At 44.7% G+C, this 21,268-nt stretch overlaps 1 protein-coding gene across 1 annotated transcript; it reads right to left on the bottom strand.

Annotated features, from left to right (window-relative positions):
* Positions 1-1,002: 1,002 nt before the first annotated feature.
* LOC115124759 (ethanolaminephosphotransferase 1-like) lies at positions 1,003-21,061 on the bottom strand. The gene is made up of 4 exons (XM_029654234.2): positions 20,831-21,061; positions 10,838-10,906; positions 4,132-4,240; positions 1,003-1,257 (listed from the first exon to the last, which is right to left on the bottom strand). The coding sequence occupies exons 1-4, from the start codon at positions 20,885-20,887 to the stop codon at positions 1,139-1,141; spliced, it is 354 nt and encodes a 117-aa protein (XP_029510094.1). The 5' UTR covers positions 20,888-21,061; the 3' UTR covers positions 1,003-1,138.
* Positions 21,062-21,268: the final 207 nt, after the last annotated feature.

Genomic DNA, 21,268 nt, shown 5'->3' with positions numbered 1-21,268 from the left:
AATACATTTGATTGACAACTATGAGATATGCCAACTGTGGATAACAGTCGTTCAAGTTTAGCACAGCTAGCTAGCAAAGTGATTCACATTTCTTGCTAGCTAACTAAATGACACCTGCATTTCTAGCTGCAGCCACGAAAAACAATACGATAGGAAAAGTTGGTTACTCACCCAGTCCTCCAATGACATGACATCCTCCCAGCAGCTAGCTAGTTAGGCTCCGTGTTTTCATCTGGCTACATAAATACCTACATAAATAGACACGCTAGCCTATTAGCCATGCTACGACTGACTTGTGATCATTGCTAGGTTGATTGTATTGACATTCCCAGCCTTAGTTACAGTCGTCCGTTTCTGTTCAGAATATTGAGTCGTTGAAACGGAAACAGTGGATGGAGGCAGCAAACAACGTACCAGGCTGTGATTTACTACCTGATATTGTGGACCACCAAGAAACGTATTGGTGTATTATATGAATCATGTATTGAACTTCATCCATCTATTCTGCCAACATCTTACTGTACGTCAGGGAACGTTGAGTCACATAGATCCTATTATTAAAACCTCCCTGGTCTGTGATCGAAATTCACTGCTCACCTGAGGGACCTTAGAGATAGTTGTATGTGTTGTATGTGTGGGGTACAGAGATGAGGTATTCATTAAAAAAAATCATGTTAAACACAATTATTGCACACAGAGTGAGTCTATACAACTTATTATGTGACTTGTTAAGCACATATGTACTCATGAACTTATTTAGGCTTGTCAAAACCAAGGGGTTGAATACTTATTGGCTCAAGACATTTCAGCTTTTTAATTTGAATTCATTTGATTTTTTTATGGCACTTTGACATGTATTGTGTTAGGGCCTAACCCTAACCCAGTGACAAACAAATGTCAATTAGGTCCATTTTAAATTCAGGTTGAAACACAACAAAAATGTGGAAAAAGTCAAGTGGTGTGAATATTTTCTGAAGGCTAAATAGTTAAGATGAAGAACACTCCCGCTCTAAAAACCTCTGTTGCCTCGATGATGTCCATGAACTAATGCATTTTTGGATTATAATGAAAAGGGTGTCATATGGCCAAGTCAATTACACGTTTGTTACAGTTTTTCATGTGACGCCAATGAAAGAACTTACCTAGCGTACACACACACGCTACACACACAGCAGTACTCACCCAGTGTATACGCCAGGAAGTTGAAAAGTCCTGCAGCGACCCAAACCCAGCTTGGCACGTGAGTGTATCCTTCAGCTAACACACAACACACACACACACACTGAAATCAGTTATTTTGTGCAAACATAAGTCTACATACACTGCATGTCCAAAAGTATGTGGACACCTGCTAGAACATCTCATTCTAAAATCATGGGCTTTAATATGGAGTTGGTCCCCCCTTTGCTGCTATAACAGCCTCCACTATTCTGGGAAGGCTTTAATATGGAGTTGGTCCCCCCTTTGCTGCTATAACAGCCTCCAGTCTTCTGGGAAGGCATTAATATGGAGTTGTTCCCCCCTTTGCTGCTATAACAGCCTCCACTCTTCTGGGAAGTCATTCATATGGAGTTGGTCCCCCTTTTGCTGCTATAACAGCCTCCACTCTCCTGGGAAGGCATTAATATGGAGTTGGTCCCCCCTTTGCTGCTATAACAGCCTCCACTCCTCTGGGAAGGCATTAATATGGAGTTGGTCCCCCCTTTGCTGCTAAAACAGCCTCCACTCTCCTGGGAAGGCATTAATATGGAGTTGGTCCCCCCTTTGCTGCTATAACAGCCTCCACTCTTCTAGGAAGGCATTAATATGGAGTTGGTCCCCCCTTTGCTGCTATAACAGCCTCCACTCTTCTGGGAAGGCTTTAATATGGAGTTGGTCCCCCCTTTGCTGCTATAACAGCCTCCACTCTTCTGGGAAGACATTAATATGGAGTTGGTCCCTCCTTTGCTGCTATAACAGCCTCCACTCCTCTGGGAAGGCTTTAATATGGAGTTGGTCCCCCCTTTGCTGCTATAACAGCCTCCACTCTTCTGGGAAGACATTAATATGGAGTTGGTCCCTCCTTTGCTGCTATAACAGCCTCCACTCCTCTGGGAAGGCATTAATATGGAGTTGGTCCCCCCTTTGCTTTCCACTAGATGTTGGAACATTGCTGCATGGACTTGCTTCCGTTGAGCCATGAGCGTTAGTGAGGTCGGGCACTGATGTTGGCCGATTAGGCCTGGCTCGCAGTCGGCGTTCCAATTCATCCCAAAGGTGTTTGATGGGGTTGAGGTCAGGGCTCTGTGCAGACCAGTCAAGCACTTCCACACCGATCTCAACAAATAGTTTCTGTATGGACCTCGCTTTGTGCACGGGGGCATTGTCATGCTGAAACAGGAAAGGGTCTTCCCCGAACTGTTGCCACAACAAATAATCTATAATGTAACTGTTAAGATTTCCCTTCTCTGGAACGAGAAAACAGACCATTAATCATCACTCCAGAGAACGGGCTTCCACTGCTCCAGAGTCCAATGGCGGGGAGCTTTACACCACTCCAGCCGACGCCTTGCATTGCACATGGTGATCTTAGGCTTGTGTGCTGCTGTTCGGCCACGGAAACCCATTTCATGAAGCTCCCATCAAAGAGTTATTGTGTTGCCGTTGTTTCCAGAAGCAGTTTGGAAACTCGGTAGTGAGGGATTTTTTACGTGCTATGTACCTCAGCACTCGGCGGGTCCCGTTCTGCGAGCTTGTGTGGCCTACCACTTCACGGCCGAGCCGTTGTTGCTCCACTTCACAATAACAACACTTTCAAGTGGACTGGGTCAACAAATTTGATGAACTGACTTGTTAGAAAGGTGGCATTATTGAAAGTCACTGAGCTCTTCAGGCTATTCTGCTGTCAGTGTTTGTCTATGGAGATTGCATGGCACTGTGCTCTATTTTATACACCGGTCAGCAATGGGTGTGGCTGAAATAGACAAATCCACTAATTTGAAGGGGTGTCCACATACTTGCTGTGTACGTATGTATATAAAGTGTATAAGTCTGTAAGTCCATTGTTGCATCAACGAGACCTTTCATGAGTCATTTGAGGTTGTGTGTGTGTGGTGCAGGTTGTGTGTGTGTGTGTGTGTGTGTGTTGGTGTGTGTGTGTGAAGTCACTGGAACTTGTTTCCTTCATGACCAAAGGGTCATAACACACACAACCTGCACCACACACACACAACCTGCACCACACCCCCACCCACCCACCCACACACCCACCCACCCACACACAACCTGCACCACACCCCCACCCACCCACCCACACACACACAACCTGCACCACACACACACACACAACCTGCACCACACACACACACACAACCTGCACCACACACACACACACACAACCTGCACCACACACACACACACAACCTGCACCACACACACACACACAACCTGCACCACACACACACACACAACCTGCACCACACACACACACACAACCTGCACCACACACACACACACAACCTGCACCACACACACACACACAACCTGCACCACACACACACACACAACCTGCACCACACACAACCTGCACCACACACACACAACCTGCACCACACACAACCTGCACCACACACACCCACACAACCTGCACCACACACACCCACACAACCTGCACCACACACAAACAACCTGCACCACACACAACCTGCAACACACACACACAACCTGCACCACACACACACAACCTGCACCACACACACACAACCTGCACCACACACACACACAACCTGCACCACACACACACACAACCTGCACCACACACACACAACCTGCACCACACACACACACAACCTGCACCACACACACACAACCTGCACCACACACACACACAACCTGCACCACACACACACACAACCTGCACCACACACACACAACCTGCAACACACACACACACAACCTGCACCACACACACACAACCTGCACCACACACACACAACCTGCACCACACACACACACAACCTGCACCACACACACACAACCTGCAACACACACACACACAACCTGCACCACACACACACAACCTGCACCACACAAACACAACCTGCACCACACACACACAACCTGCACCACACAAACACACGGCGGGCGGCATACCGGATGCATCAAAGTGGTAGTCGTAGAAGGACAGCATGAGGAAGTTGAAGACCAGGAACATGAAACCAGTGAAGGTGATGAGGTTAGGAGCTAACCATCTGGGCATCACCTGGAAAAGAGAGAGAGGGGGGGGGGGGGAGAAAGTAGAGGGAGAGGGATGGAAAGAGAGAGAAAGGGATGGAAAGAGAGAGAGAGAGAGAAAGGGATGGAAAGAAAGAGAGAGAGAGCGATGGAGAGCGAGAGCGATGGAGAGAGAGAGCGAGAGAGAGGGGGGGGAGTAGAGGGATGGACAGACTGAAAAACTTTTCTACCAAACACACAGTGCGCCCTAGACCTTCTGTCTGAGGACTAACTAGGGTCACCCAGCGCACCCTAGACCTTCTGTCTGAGGACCAACTAGGGTCACCCAGCCACGTAATAATACACACAGGCACAAACCACCTGAGAGCACAGCAGGAACGGGTGGCCACCACCTGAGAACACAGCAGGAACGGGTGGCCACCACCTGAGAACACAGCAGGAAAGGGAGGCCACCACCTGAGAACACAGCAGGAACGGGAGGCCACCACCTGAGAACACAGCAGGAAAGGGAGGCCACCACCTGAGAACACAGCAGGAAAGGGAGGCCACCACCTGAGAACACAGCAGGAACGGGTGGCCACCACCTGAGAGCACAGCAGGAACGGGTGGACACCACCTGAGAACACAGCAGGAACGGGTGGCCACCACCTGAGAGCACAGCAGGAACGGGTGGCCACCACCTGAGAACACAGCAGGAACGGGAGGCCACCACCTGAGAGCACAGCAGGAACGGGAGGCCACCACCTGAGAGCACAGCAGGAACGGGTGGCCACAGCACTGAAGGGAGTGAGTGAAAAGGCTTCTTCTACTTCCCCCAATGCAGAAGTGGTAATCTCCACCCTGCTACCATACAGCGGGTAAACGCAAGTATTTCCCATAACTGTGCCTTAAAATCAAATGTTTTCCTGGCAGCAGTGCCCACATTGGCCCGGACTCTAAAGGATATCTCTCTCAAACGCAGTCCCAACACTTCACACAGGGGCAACAGATCAATAAACACCCCGCCCAGACCAGCGAGATACTCCCCCCCCCCCGGCCAAACCAGATCAATAAACACCCCGCCCAGACCAGCGAGATACTCCCCCGGCCAAACCAGATCAATAAACACCCCGCCCAGACCAGCGAGATACTCCCCCCCGGCCAAACCAGATCAATAAACACCCCGCCCAGACCAGCGAGATACTCCTCCCCCCTCCCCCCGGCCAAACCAGATCAATAAACACCCCGCCCAGACCAGCGAGATACTCCCCCGGCCAAACCAGATCAATAAACACCCCGCCCAGACCAGCGAGATACTCCTCCCCCCTCCCCCCCCCGGCCAAACCAGATCAATAAACACCCCGCCCAGACCAGCGAGATACTTCCCCCCCCCGGCCAAACCAGATCAATAAACACCCCAGACCAGCGAGATACCCCCGGCCAAACCAGACTAACAACATTGGACACTTTATGGAAACAAAGCCTTCAGAATCTAATCTTGGAATATCCCAGGCCTGAGGTCATCTGCCTAAAGAGCAGAAACCTGAACATCGCCAGATGAATCAGAAATAGCTGTATCCCCTGTATATAGCCTCATTACTAACCTGTACCCCCTGTATATAGCCTCATTACTAACCTGTACCCCCTGTATATAGCCTCATTACTAACCTGTACCCCCTGTATATAGCCTCATTACTAACCTGTACCCCATGTATATAGCCTCATTACTAACCTGTACCCCCTGTATATAGCCTCATTACTAACCTGTACCCCCTGTATATAGCCTCATTACTAACCTGTACCCCCTGTATATAGCCTCATTACTAACCTGTACCCCATGTATATAGCCTCATTACTAACCTGTACCCCCTGTATATAGCCTCATTACTAACCTGTACCCCCTGTATATAGCCGCATTACTAACCTGTACCCCCTGTATATAGCCTCATTACTAACCTGTACCCCCTGTATATAGCCTCATTACTAACCTGTACCCCCTGTATATAGTCTCATTACTAACCTGTACCCCCTGTATATAGTCTCATTACTAACCTGTACCCCCTGTATATAGCCTCATTACTAACCTGTACCCCCTGTATATAGCCTCATTACTAACCTGTACCCCCTGTATATAGCCTCATTACTAACCTGTACCCCCTGTATATAGTCTCATTACTAACCTGTACCCCCTGTATATAGCCTCATTACTAACCTGTACCCCCTGTATATAGCCTCATTACTAACCTGTAGCCTCCTAACCTGGTATATAGCCTCATTACTAACCTGTAGCCTCCTAACCTGTACCCCCTGTATATAGCCTCATTACTAACCTGTACCCCCTGTATATAGCCTCATTACTAACCTGTAACCCCTGTATATAGCCTCATTACTAACCTGTACCCCCTGTATATAGCCTCATTACTAACCTGTACCCCCTGTATATAGCCTCATTACTAACCTGTACCCCTGTATATAGCCTCATTACTAACCTGTACCCCATGTATATAGCCTCATTACTAACCTGTAGCCTCCCCTGTATATAGCCTCATTACTAACCTGTACCCCCTGTATATAAGCCTCATTACTAACCTGTACCCCCTGTATATAGCCTCATTACTAACCTGTACCCCCTGTATATAGTCTCATTACTAACCTGTACCCCCTGTATATAGCCTCATTACTAACCTGTACCCCCTGTATATAGCCTCATTACTAACCTGTACCCCCTGTATATAGCCTCATTACTAACCTGTACCCCCTGTATATAGTCTCATTACTAACCTGTACCCCCTGTATATAGCCTCATTACTAACCTGTACCCCCTGTATATAGTCTCATTACTAACCTGTACCCCCTGTATATAGCCTCATTACTAACCTGTACCCCCATCACTAACCTGTACCCCCTGTATATAGCCTCATTACTAACCTGTACCCCCTGTATATAGCCTCATTACTAACCTGTACCCCCTGTATATAGCCTCATTACTAACCTGTACCCCATGTATATAGCCTCATTAGCCTAACCTGTACCCCCTGTATATAGCCTCATTACTAACCTGTACCCCCTGTATATAGCCTCATTACTAACCTGTACCCCCTGCATATAGCCTCATTACTAACCTGTACCCCCTGTATATAGTCTCATTACTAACCGGTACCCCCTGTATATAGTCTCATTACTAACCTGTACCCCCACATTGACCCGGTACCCCCTGTCTATAGTCTCATTACTAACCAGTACCCCCTGTATATAGCCTCATTACTAACCTGTACCCCCTGTATATAGCCTCATTACTAACCTGTACCCCCTGTATATAGCCTCATTACTAACCTGTACCCCCCACATTGACCCGGTACCCCCTGTATATAGCCTCATTACTAACCTGTACCCCCCACATTGACCCAGTACCCCCTGTATATAGCCTCATTACTAACCTGTACCCCCTGTATATAGCCTCATTACTAACCTGTACCCCCTGTATATAGCCTCATTACTAACCTGTACCCCCTGTATATAGTCTCATTACTAACCTGTACCCCCTGTATATAGCCTCATTACTAACCTGTACCCCCTGTATATAGCCTCATTACTAACCTGTACCCCCTGTATATAGCCTCATTACTAACCTGTACCCCGGTATATAGCCTCATTACTAACCTGTACCCCCTGTATATAGCCTCATTACTAACCTGTACCCCCTGTATATAGCCTCATCACTAACCTGTACCCCCTGTATATAGCCTCATTACTAACCTGTACCCCTGTATATAGCCTCATTACTAACCTGTACCCCCTGTATATAGCCTCATTACTAACCTGTACCCCATGTATATAGCCTCATTACTAACCTGTACCCCCTGTATATAGCCTCATTACTAACCTGTACCCCCTGTATATAGCCTCATTACTAACCTGTACCCCCTGCATATAGCCTCATTACTAACCTGTACCCCCTGTATATAGTCTCATTACTAACCGGTACCCCCTGTATATAGTCTCATTACTAACCTGTACCCCCACATTGACCCGGTACCCCCTGTCTATAGTCTCATTACTAACCAGTACCCCTGTATATAGCCTCATTACTAACCTGTACCCCCTGTATATAGCCTCATTACTAACCTGTACCCCCTGTATATAGCCTCATTACTAACCTGTACCCCCACATTGACCCGGTACCCCCTGTATATAGCCTCATTACTAACCTGTACCCCCCACATTGACCCAGTACCCCTGTATATAGCCTCATTACTAACCTGTACCCCCTGTATATAGCCTCATTACTAACCTGTACCCCCTGTATATAGCCTCATTACTAACCTGTACCACCTGTATATAGTCTCATTACTAACCGGTACCCCCTGTATATAGTCTCATTACTAACCTGTACCCCCACATTGACCCGGTACCCCCTGTCTATAGTCTCATTACTAACCAGTACCCCCTGTATATAGCCTCATTACTAACCTGTACCCCCTGTATATAGCCTCATTACTAACCTGTACCCCCTGTATATAGCCTCATTACTAACCTGTACCCCCCACATTGACCCGGTACCCCCTGTATATAGCCTCATTACTAACCTGTACCCCCCACATTGACCCAGTACCCCTGTATATAGCCTCATTACTAACCTGTACCCCCACATTGACCCGGTACCCCTGTATATAGCCTCATTACTAACCTGTACCCCCACATTGACCCGGTACCCCCTGTATATAGCCTCATTACTAACCTGTACCCCCTGTATATAGCCTCATTACTAACCTGTACCCCCTGTATATAGCCTCATTACTAACCTGTACCCCCTGCATATAGCCTCATTACTAACCTGTACCCCCTGTATATAGTCTCATTACTAACCTGTACCCCCTGTATATAGCCTCATTACTAACCTGTACCCCTGTATATAGCCTCATTACTAACCTGTACCCCCTGTATATAGCCTCATTACTAACCTGTACCCCCTGTATATAGCCTCATTACTAACCTGTACCCCCTGTATATAGCCTCATTACTAACCTGTACCCCCTGTATATAGCCTCATTACTAACCTGTACCCCCCACATTGACCCGGTACCCCCTGTATATAGCCTCATTACTAACCTGTACCCCCTGTATATAGCCTCATTACTAACCTGTACCCCCTGTCTATAGCCTCATTACTAACCTGTAACCCCCACATTGACCCGGTACCCCCTGTATATAGCCTCATTACTAACCTGTACCCCCCACATTGACCCGGTACCCCCTGTATATAGCCTCATTACTAACCTGTACCCCCTGTATATAGCCTCATTACTAACCTGTACCCCCTGTATATAGCCTCATTACTAACCTGTACCCCCTGTATATAGCCTCATTACTAACCTGTACCCCCCACATTGACCCGGTACCCCCTGTATATAGCCTCATTACTAACCTGTACCCCCTGTATATAGCCTCATTACTAACCTGTACCCCCTGTATATAGCCTCATTACTAACCTGTACCCCCCCACATTGACCCGGTACACTCATTATTGTTATTTTATTGTGTTACTTTAGTTTATTTGGTAAATATTTTCGCCACTCTTCTTGAACTGCACTGTTGGTTGTATTCGGCACACGTGACAAATAAAGTTGAATTTGTTCTAAAACTTTTGACCTGTAGTGCACCTGAACATCAACACCACAGATAACTTCCACAAGGCTGTGAACGTTGAGAGGGCCTACTATGCCATCAAAAGGAACATAAAACTCAACATCCAAATTAGGGATCTGGCTAAAAATACATCAGTTATCTAACCCATTGTCCTTTATGGTTGTGAGGTCTGGGGTCAACTCACCAACCAAAAATTCACAAAATGGGACATACAAACAAAAATGCCTGTCTCCTAACATCCTGCCAAATGTATGACCATATTAGAGACACATATTTCCCTCAGATTTCACAGATCCACAAAGAATATGAAAACAAATCAAACACTGATAAACTCCCATATCTACTGGGTGAAATACCACAGTCTGCCATCACAGCAGCAAGATGTGACCTGTTGCCATGACAAAAGGGTAACCAGTGGAGCACCAACACTAATGTGTAATGTTCACTAATGCTTCCATTGTTAATTTCCCTTCAGTTTATTGTCTATTCCATTTGCTTTGGAGATGTAAACTCGTGTTTCGGATGCCAATAAAGCCCTTTAAATTGAGAGAGGGTCAAGGTTATTGTATCTCAGCAAACCTCATTAATGATGCAGACAGACCTCATTATCATAATACACACACACTGTAGTCATAGTCACAATAACCTGTGTGTGTGTGGTGTGTGGGTGTGTGTGGTGTGTGGGTGTGTGGGTTGTGTGTGTGTGGTGTGTGGGTTGTGTGTGTGTGGTGTGGTGTGTGGTGTGTGTGTGTGTGTGGTGTGTGTGTGGTGTGTGTGTGTGTGTGGTGTGGTGTGTGGTGTGTGTGTGGTGTGTGTGGTGTGTGTGGTGTGTGTGGTGTGTGTGGTGTGTGTGTGTGTGGTGTGTGGTGTGTGTGGTGTGTGTGGTGTGTGGTGGTGTGGTGTGTGTGTGGTGTGTGTGTGGTGTGTGGTGTGTGTGGTGTGTGGTGTGTGTGTGTGTGTGTGTGTGTGTGTGGTGTGTGTGTGTGGTGTGTGTGCTCACCTTGACAACAGAGTTCCAGAAGGGGTGCATGACGTAGACTGACAGGGGGTTGGAATCCACCGCACTGTACTGAAGAGAGGAGAGAAGAAGAGAGAAAGTGAGGAGCGGAGAGAAGGGAGTCATTAAAACTCGTTTTTCAACAACTATACATTTCTTGTTCATTTAAGGAGGCTGCGAATTTTTGCAGCTTTTTGTTAAAAATCGCGCAAAATTTCAACATCCTGCTACTCATGCCAGGAATATAGTATATGCATATGATTAGTATGTGTGGATAGAAAACACTCAGACGTTTATAATAAAATCATGTCTGTGACTATAACAGAAAGTGTGTAGGAGGCAAAATCCCAAGGAAAACTCTTCACAAAAAACAAAACAAAAATATCCCTCCGCCAGTCTCTGTATTGTCTATGGCAAGGGAAAATAGATAGCGTGCAGTTTACAATGCCTACAGCTTCCACACGATGTCGCCAGTACTGGCATTTGAGTTGAAGTTTATCCTTGGTTAGACGAGGAATAGGCACTTCCTGTCTTCGGGTCCCTCAGAGGAAGTTATGAAAGGGAGAATATGGACCATGATTTCAAGACTTGCTGCTATCGAATACAGATCGCCCCGTGATCAATTTTATCGATTATTAACGTTTACTAATACCTAAAGTTGGATTACAAAAGTAGTTTGAAGTGTTTTGTCAAAGTTTATAGGCAACTTTTTTAATTTTAATAAATGACGTTGCGTTTTTGAAAGCAGTTTTTTCCTGATCAGACAGGCTTCATAAATGGACATTTTGGGTATACATGGACGGATTTAATCGAAAAAAGGACCCAATTGTGATGTTTATGGGACATATAGGAGTGCCAACAAAGAAGCTCGTCAAAGGTAATGAATGTATTATATATTATTTCAGCGTTTTGTGTAGCGCCGGCTACGCTAATTATTCTGTTTACGTCCCCTTTGGGTATTCCGGGGGGGTGCATGCTATCAGATAATAGCTTCTCATGCTTTCGCCGAAAAGCATTTAAAAAAATCTGACATGTTGGCTAGATTCACAACGAGTGTAGCTTTAATTGAGTACCCTGCATGTGTGTTTTAATGAAAGTTTGAGTTGTATCGAGTACTATTAGTTGTCACTCTGAAATTTCCGCTGATGTTGATCAGCAGCCATAAGAAGTTTTAACAAACTATTGTTTTGGCAAGTCGGTTAGGACATCTACTTTGTGCGACACAAGTCATTTTTCCAGTGGGTCAGAAGTCGACCGACACAGATTTTTCAACGCCGATAATAATGACAATTACAACAATACTGAATGAACACTTATTTCAACTTAATATAATACATCAATAAAATCAATTTAGCCTCAAATAAATAATGAAACATGTTCAATTTGGTTTAAATAATGCAAAAACAACGTGTTGGAGAAGAAAGTAAAAGTGCAATATGTGCCATGTAAGAAAGCTAACGTTTCAGTTCCTTGCTCAGAACATATGAAAGCTGGTGGTTCCTTTTAACATGAGTCTTCAATATTCCCAGGTAAGAAGTTTTAGGTTGTAGTTATTATAGGAATTAAAGGACTATTTCTCTCAAAACCATTTGTATTTCATTAACCTTTGAATTTTGGATGTTCTTATAGGCACTTTAGTATTGCCAGTGTAACAGTATAGCTTCCGTCCCTCTCCTCGCTCTTCCCTGGGCTCAAACCAGGAACACAACGACAACAGCCACCCTCGAAGCAGCGTTACCCATGCAGAGCAAGGGGAAAAACCACTCCAAGTCTCAGAGCGAGTGACGTTTGAAACGCTATTAGCGCGCTCCCTGCTAACTAGCTAGACATTTCACATCAGTTACACAAGCCTCATCTCGGGAGTTGATAGGCTTGAAGTCATAAACAGCGCAATGCTTGACGCACAACGAAGAGCTGCTGGCAAAACGCAAGAAAGTGCTGTTTGAATGAATGCTTACGAGCCTGCTGCTGCCTGCCATCGCTCAGTCAGATACTTAGATACTTGTATGCTTGTATGCTCAGTCAGATTATATGCAACGCAGGACACGCTATATAAACTAGTAATATCATCAACCATGTGTAGTTTACTAGTGATTATGTTTGATTGATTGATTGATTGTTTCTTTATAAGGTAAGTTTAATTCTAGCTAGCAACTTACCGTGGCTTACTGCATTCGCGTAACAGGCAGACTCCTTGTGGAGTGCAACGAGAGGCAGGTGGTTATAGCGTTGGACTAGTTAAAACCACTTAAGCTTAGGGCTTACTTTTTCGAACATTCTGTTAAAAATCGCGCAACATTTCAGCGCCCTGCTACTCATGCCAGGAATATAGTATATGCATATGATTAGTACGTGTGGATAGAAAACACTCAGTCGTTTATAAAACTGGTTAAATCATGGCTGTGACTATAACAGAACGTGTGTTTCATTGAAAAGTGCAGGAAAATCTGATCACTGAAAATGGAAAAATATATCCATGCGCGACTTGAACCCATTGATAAAGGTGAACCACATTTAATGGGGCTGAGGTTGCAATACCTACAGCTTCCACACGATGTCAACAGTCTTGTCATTTGCCTACCTTTTGTTTCTTGGTCAAACGAAGAAGAGACAGCCCATTTCTTCCGGTCTCTGACCGGATATTTTGGTTGAGATTTACCCGGACATTATTTCCAGACGTACAGCTATAGAATATACATCGCCTCGTGATCAATTTGATCAATTATTAACGTTTACTAATACCTAAAGTTGCATTACAAAAGTATTTCGAAGTGTTTTGTGAAAGTTTATCGTCGACTTTTTTAATTTTAAAAAATGACGTCGCGTTATAAAACAATGTTTTTTTCCTTGATTACAGTCTTCATAGATTGATATCTAGGCTATATATGGACCGATTTAAACGAAAAAAATACCCAATAGTGATGTTTATGGGACATCTAGGAGTGCCAACAAAGAAGATGGTCAAAGGTAATGAATGTTTTATATTTTATTGGTGCGTTTAGTGTAGCGCCGACTATGCTAATTATTTTGTTTACGTCCCCTGCGGGTCTTTTGGGGTGTTACATGCTATCAGATAATAGCTTCTCATGCTTTCGCCGAAAAGCATTTTAAAAATCTGACTTGAGTGTAGCTTTAATTCACTACCCTGCATGTGTATTTTAATGAACGTTTGAGTTTTAACTTGTACTATTAGCATTTAGCGTAGCGCATTTGCATTTCCAGATGTCTAGATGGGACGCCTGCGTGTCAGGTAGGAGCAAGAGGTTAACTGTAAAGTTGCAAGATTGGATCCCCCAAGCTGACAAGGTGAAAAGCTGTCGTTCTGCTGCCCTGAACAGGCAGTTCCCTACTGTTCCTAGGCCGTCATTGAAAATAAGAATGTGTTCTTAACTGACTTGCCAAGTTAAATAAAGGTTAAATAAAGGTGTGCAAAAAAATTAAAATAAATAAAATAAATTGGCCAAATCAGTGTCCAAAAATACCGATTTCCGATTGTTATGAAAACTTGATATCGGCCCTAATTAATCGGCCATTCCGTCAGTAGTTTACATACACTAAGTTGACTGTGCCTTTAAACAGCTTGAAAAATTGCAGAAAATGGTGTCATGGCTTGAGAAGCTTCTGATAGGCTAATTGACATCATTTGAGTCAATTGGATGTGTACCTGTGGATGTATTTCAAGGCCAACCTTCAAACTCAGTGCCTCTTTGCTTGACATAATTTGAAAATCAAAAGAAATCAGCCAAGGCCTCAGAAAAACAATTGTAGACCTCCACAAGTCTGGTTCATCCTTGGGAGCATTTCCAAACACCTGAAGGTACCACGTTCATCTGTACAAACAATAGTACGCAAGTAAAACACCATGGGACCACGCAGCCGTCGTACCGCTCAGGAAGGAGGCTCGTTCTGTTTCCTTGAAATGAACGCACTTTAGTGTGAAAAGTGCAAATCAATCCCAGAATAACAGCAAAGGACCTTTATTTTTATTTTACCTTTATTTAACTAGGCAAGTCAGTTAAGAACAAATTCTTATTTTCAATGACGGCCTAGGAACAATGGGTTAACTGCCTGTTCAGGGTCAGAACGACAGATTTGTACCTTGTCAGCTCGGGGGTTTGAACTTGCAACCTTCCAGTTACCTTGTGAAGATGCTGAAGGAAACAGGTACAAAAGTATCTATATCCACAGTAAAATTACTCCTATATAGACATAACCTGAAAGGCCGCTCAGCAAGGAAGAAGCCACTGCTCCAAAGCCGCAATAAAAAAAATACAGACTACGGTTTGCAACTGCACATGGGGACAAAGATCGTATTTTTTGAAGAAATGTTCTCTGGTCTGATGAAACAAAAATAGAACTGTTTGGCCATAATGACCATCGTTGTTTTTGGAGGAAAAAGGGGGAGGCTTGCAAGCCGAAGAACACCATCCCAACCGTGAAGCACGGGGATGGCAGCATCATGTTGTGGGGGTGCTCTGCTGCAGGAGGGACTGGTGCACTTCACAAAATAGATGGCATCATGAGGTATGAAAATTATGTGGATATATTGAAGCAACATCTCAAGACATCAGTCAGGAAGTTAAAGCTTGGTCGCAAATGGGTCTTCCAAATGGACAATAACCCCAAGTATACTTCCCAAGTTGTGGCAAGATGGCTTAAGGACAACAAAGTCAAGGTATTGGAGTGGCCATCACAAAGCATGTGAAAGGAAGGAGGCCCACAAACCTGACTCAGTTACACCTGCTCTTGTCAGGAGGAATGGGCCAAAATTCACCCAACTTTTGTGGGAAGCTTCTGGAAGGCTACCCGAAATGTTTGATCCAAGTTAAACAATTTAAAGGCAATGCCACCAAATCCTAATTGAGTGTATGTAAACTTCTGACCCACTGGGAATGTGATGAAATAAATAAAAGCTTAAATAAAGAATTCTCTCTGCTATTATTTTGACATTTCACATTCTTAAAATAAAGTGGTGATCCTAACTGCCCTAAAACAGGGAATTTTTACTAGGATTAAATGTCAGGAATTGTGAAAAACTGAGTTTAAATGTATTTGGCTAAGGTGTATGTAAACTTCCGACTTCGACTGTATATGCACAGGCAGGTGTGCATATACAATACAGACACACACAGATCGGGGGCGAGAGAGCCTCAGTGGGAGATCAGATCGGGCTTCTTCTCTCCATTCTATCACCATCCCTGTCACTCCCTCTCTCCCTGGAACAACAAGAGAGTGACTTTGGACCCCATGCACAAACTAGACCTTATAAACCAAACAACACTATCTTACAGAATTGTTCCCCTCATAAACCAGACCTGTCAGTAACCGATCAACAGTATTCATTTGGACAGCTGATGTTCAGCGTTGCCACTGACAGCTAGCTGGCTAGTTAACGTTGGCTACATCAATCACCAACACCAAGGTGTTTTCAACAGGAACCAAAGAGGAGGAACATATCTGATTTTGTCCAATAGATACTCCTGTTTGGACTAATGATTACACCCCTTCTACACTGTCTCCCTCCTCATACCCAACCCAGAGAGGTCTGGGGCATATTCCTTACCCCATCTACACTGTCTCCCTCCCCATACCCAACCCAGAGAGCTCTGGGGCATATTCCTTACCCCATCTACATTGCTGTCTCCCTCCCCATACCCAACCCAGAGAGCTCTGGGGCATATCCCTTACCCCATCTACATTGCTGTCTCCCTCCTCATACCCAACCCAGAGAGCTCTGGGGCATATCCCTTACCCCATCTACATTGCTGTCTCCTCCTCATACCCAACCCAGAGAGCTCTGGGGCATATCCCTTACCCCATCTACATTGCTGTCTCCCTCCTCATACCCAACCCAGAGAGCTCTGGGGCATATCCCTTACCCCATCTACATTGCTGTCTCCCTCCTCATACCCAACCCAGAGAGCTCTGGGGCATATCCCTTACCCCATCTACATTGCTGTCTCCCTCCTCATACCCAACCCAGAGAGCTCTGGGGCATATCCCTTACCCCATCTACATTGCTGTCTCCTCCTCATACCCAACCCAGAGAGCTCTGGGGCATATCCCTACCCCATCTACATTGCTGTCTCCCTCCTCATACCCAACCCAGAGAGCTCTGGGGCATATCCCTTACCCCATCTACATTGCTGTCTCCCTCCTCATACCCAACCCAGAGAGCTCTGGGGCATATCCCTTACCCCATCTACATTGCTGTCTCCCTCCTCATACCCAACCCAGAGAGCTCTGGGACATATTCCTTACCCCATCTACATTGCTGTCTCCCTCCTCATACCCAACCCAGAGAGCTCTGGGGCATATCCCTTACCCCATCTACATTGCTGTCTCCCTCCTCATACCCAACCCAGAGAGCTCTGGGGCATATCCCTTACTCCATCTACACTGCTGTCTCCCTCCTCATACCCAACCCAGAGAGCTCTGGGGCATATCCCTAATCTCTGTACCCCACACATACTGTAATGTCCCTAATCTCTGTACCCCACACATACTGTAATGTCCCTCATCTCTGTACCCCACACATACTGTAAGGTCCCTCATCTCTGTACCCCACACATACTGTAATGTCCCTCATCTCTGTACCCCACACATACTGTAATGTCCCTCATCTCTGTACCCCACACATACTGTAATGTCCCTCATCTCTGTACCCCCACACATACTGTAAGGTCCCTCATCTCTGTACCCCACACATACTGTAATGTCCCTCATCTCTGTACCCCACACATACTGTAATGTCCCTCATCTCTGTACCCCCACACATACTGTAAGGTCCCTCATCTCTGTACCCCACACATACTGTAATGTCCCTCAGGCGAGAAGTGAATTTCAAACAGATTCACCCACAAAGACCTGGGAGGTTTTACAATGCCTCGCAAAAGGCACCTATTGGTAAATGGGTAAACATTTTTAAAGCAGACATTGAATATCCCTTTGGGCATGGTGAAGTTATTCATTACACTTTGGACAGGAAGGAAAACGCTCAGGGATTTTACCATGAGTCCAATGGTGACTTTAAAACAGTTACATAGTTTAATGGCTGTGATGAGAGAAAACTGAGGATGGATCAACAACATTGTAGTTACTCCACAATAGTAACCTAAATGACAGAGTGAAAATACAGAAGCCTGTACAGAATAGCAATACTAACATAATTGATAGTGTGAATAGAAGGAAGCCATTATAGGACAAAAAATATATAAAAAAACATGCATCTTGTTTGCAACAAGAAACTAAAGTAATACTGCAAAACATGTGGCAAAGCAATTAACTTTTTGTCCTGAATACAAAGTGTTGTTTTGGGCAAATCCAATGCATTACTGAGTACCACTCTCCATATTTCCAACCATAGTGGTGGCTGCATCATGTTATGGGTATGCTTGTAATTGTTAAGGACTGGGGAGTTTTTCAGGATTTAAAAAAAATTAAATGAAGCTAAGCAAAGTCAAAAACAAATGGTTCAGTCTGCTTTAAACCAGACATTAGGAGATCAATTCACCTTTCAGCTGGACAATAACCTAAAACACAAGGCCAAATCTACACTGGAGTTGCTTACCTAAGACAGTGAATGTTCCCGAGTGGCCGAATTACAGGTTACTTAAATCTGCTTTGAAATCTAAAGCAAGACTTGAAAAAGGTTGTCTAGCAATGATCAACAACCAATTTGACAGTTTGAAGAATTTTGAAAATAATGGGCAAATATTGTACAATATAGGTGTGCAAAGCTCTTAGATACTCAGACTCACAGCTGTAGCAGCTGCTTCCTTTTCAATACATTTGCAGAAATAATGGGGTGCTGTCATCTATTTAATCTGTTTTGAATTCAGGCAGTGACAACAAAATTTGGAAAAAGTCAAGGGGTATGAATACTTTCTGAAGACACTGTACTTTTGTGGAGATGGGAAACTTCATTGGAATAGTAATTACGGCCATTGTGAAAGTGCATCGTCAATGGGTGCATTCTGGGAGATTCTGGGACAAGGAGCGCTCTCCTTCAAGGGGTCAATTGGGCACTAGCTCAAAAACCTAATATTAGCAGGAATTTTGTCAACAAGAAGTATAGGACAACATTTAAAAACCATTTTGAGAAGCGAAAAAAATGTACTTGTTCTCTGTAATAGCTTTGGAATAGTGACATTACGTACTTGAGGAAAATAGGACGGTTTCTCAACTCGTACCTGTACCTATGTTTGTTCTGTACAATTGCGGCCGCTGAAATTCATACATCTTATTGAATACAACCACTAACTTTTTCCTAACTTCGTTGCTCGTACTACTTAAACTGGAATGAATTGGCACATCCATATTCACGCTGCTCTGAGCATCACCAATAGGAAAAGGTCTGGTTGTAATTCAATACAAGTTTTCAGACTAAATGTAGTTGCTAGCAAATCCCACGACCAGTTATGAAAACAACTCCTCCTCGATATAGAGTGGTGAGAAGGAGGAACTCCAGGGACCCTTAGTGTCAGGTAGTAATATAGCCATTCATTGTAGTCATTGAAATCCGTAGAGTTGCCATTTTCTCATGTCAAATAACTTGTGACATTCCTGGATTACTCATTATATGAATAAAAAAAGTCTGATTTAAATCAACGAACATGATTGTCAGTTGAAAGAAGATTAAGGGAACAAGACTGTATACATATCTCTGGCTGTGTTGGCAAAATCACTACATATCCCATCAAGCTAAGCGGGGAGACCCCGCCCATTTTCATAGTTCCATGACCAGCCCGAAATGTTCAGGTAACCCTACACCAATGACGCCGGTGGTTCTCAAAACTGAATTTGGATACACATTAAGGAGCAGTGATGTCCTTCGCCACCAGAGTATGAGCGAGTGTGTGTCGAAAGGAAAGGAGTGTGTAAAGGAGTGGCCAGTGTCGAAAGCGCTCTGCCATAGGTTAGACCAGTGGGTCCCAAACAGCGGGGCGCCGGCCCGGGGTCTTCCTTTTTTGACCGCTGTACTGCGAGAGTTTGCAATTATGTTTTTAAGCCAGAGTCAGTAGTATTTCACGGTTTGTTTTACGCAAATAATTTGACATTTTCAGTTATAAAATTGAAGGTTGTTTATTTAAAGTATTTATGATGGGTGTACTGTTGCTTCATACATTGCATGCGTGCTTACTGTCACCCTACTATTAGCTACTACCATCAGGTAGCTACTTCCCACGCCGTTGCCGGACAGTCGTGCTTTTCAAGCAGGAGCGAAGGGCACTGCGTCCCGGTGTTGCCGTTCATGCTCTCCCCATTGAGTAGTAGACTATATGAAGGCTATGAATCAAGGTGACATCTAGATTATTATCAACATTAGTTATCAATATCGCCACGCAAAACGTCCTTCAGTGGCAACAAATCTGCCCAATAACCCATCCTCCGGTCGTCATATCGGGCTGCAGCTACTTGGCTAATCAGGAAGTAGCATTCTGGTGGGAAATTGTGTTTTATAAAGAAAGGACGTATATTTCCCCCCGTTCTTTCCCGCCACTAAACAGAATTAAGGAGGTGAAGTCTTCACAGCCTGAATGGAGAATATATTCTGTACCCGCTGTGCATATCAAGTCCACTAACGGGTGCTTTCGAATTCACGACATAGAGTAACTAGTTAGCGGGTTAACTAGCTGGTTAGTTCGCTGGTTAACTGGTTAACTAGTTAATAGTGAACCAACATAAGTACAGGTATGAGTTGAGAAACCTTCCTATTTTCCTCAAGTACGTAATGTCACTAGTTAACGTTACGTTAGCCAATGTTGACAGGTCGCTTATCGGTCAGATCCATTAATACACAACCGGTTAGTCTATTCCAATTACAATATGACCCCAGCCATATGAGCTGACCGTAGCGAAATTAAAATGACATTTCCCAGAATGTTCAGCGGCCGATAATGATGGTGGTGTAACTGAACGCCAAAAACACTCGTTAGCTAACCAGGTTAGCATGCTAACCGCTAGCTAGAGGAGCAGTCTTTCTCTTCACGTTACCTTGTACTTGTCGAAGCCCGACAGTTGGTCCCGAGTGACATATTCGTACAGCGCCATGTTGGCAACTCACAGGATCTACTCTAACTAACTAACTAACTATCTGAACGTTAACTATTGGCTTCACCGATCTCTGTTCCGCGTACCGCAAAAGCGAAGCACCATCTAGCTAGTTAGCTAACCAGCTACTCCTCACGCCGGCTAGGCGACAGATCCACGTCTCGGCCACTCCTCTCCCTCCGGTCCCGTGCAGCCGGACACCACTACCGCCCTCTCTGGCTTGGAGGACCAACTGTATTAAATCTAAAATATTTATTCATGTTCAATTATGAACATCTAGATTAAAATTATCTATTAAAATATTCATACGTGATTTTGAGTCGTTCCTTCTATCACAGTTTTTTTGTTAGAAATCATGGGGTGTGTTCGTAAATTCATCAG

Source organism: Oncorhynchus nerka, unplaced genomic scaffold (genome assembly GCF_034236695.1).
Source record: "Oncorhynchus nerka isolate Pitt River unplaced genomic scaffold, Oner_Uvic_2.0 unplaced_scaffold_511___fragment_3, whole genome shotgun sequence".
NCBI lineage: Eukaryota > Metazoa > Chordata > Actinopteri > Salmoniformes > Salmonidae > Oncorhynchus > Oncorhynchus nerka.
This window is presented reverse-complemented; position numbering and strand designations above follow the sequence as displayed.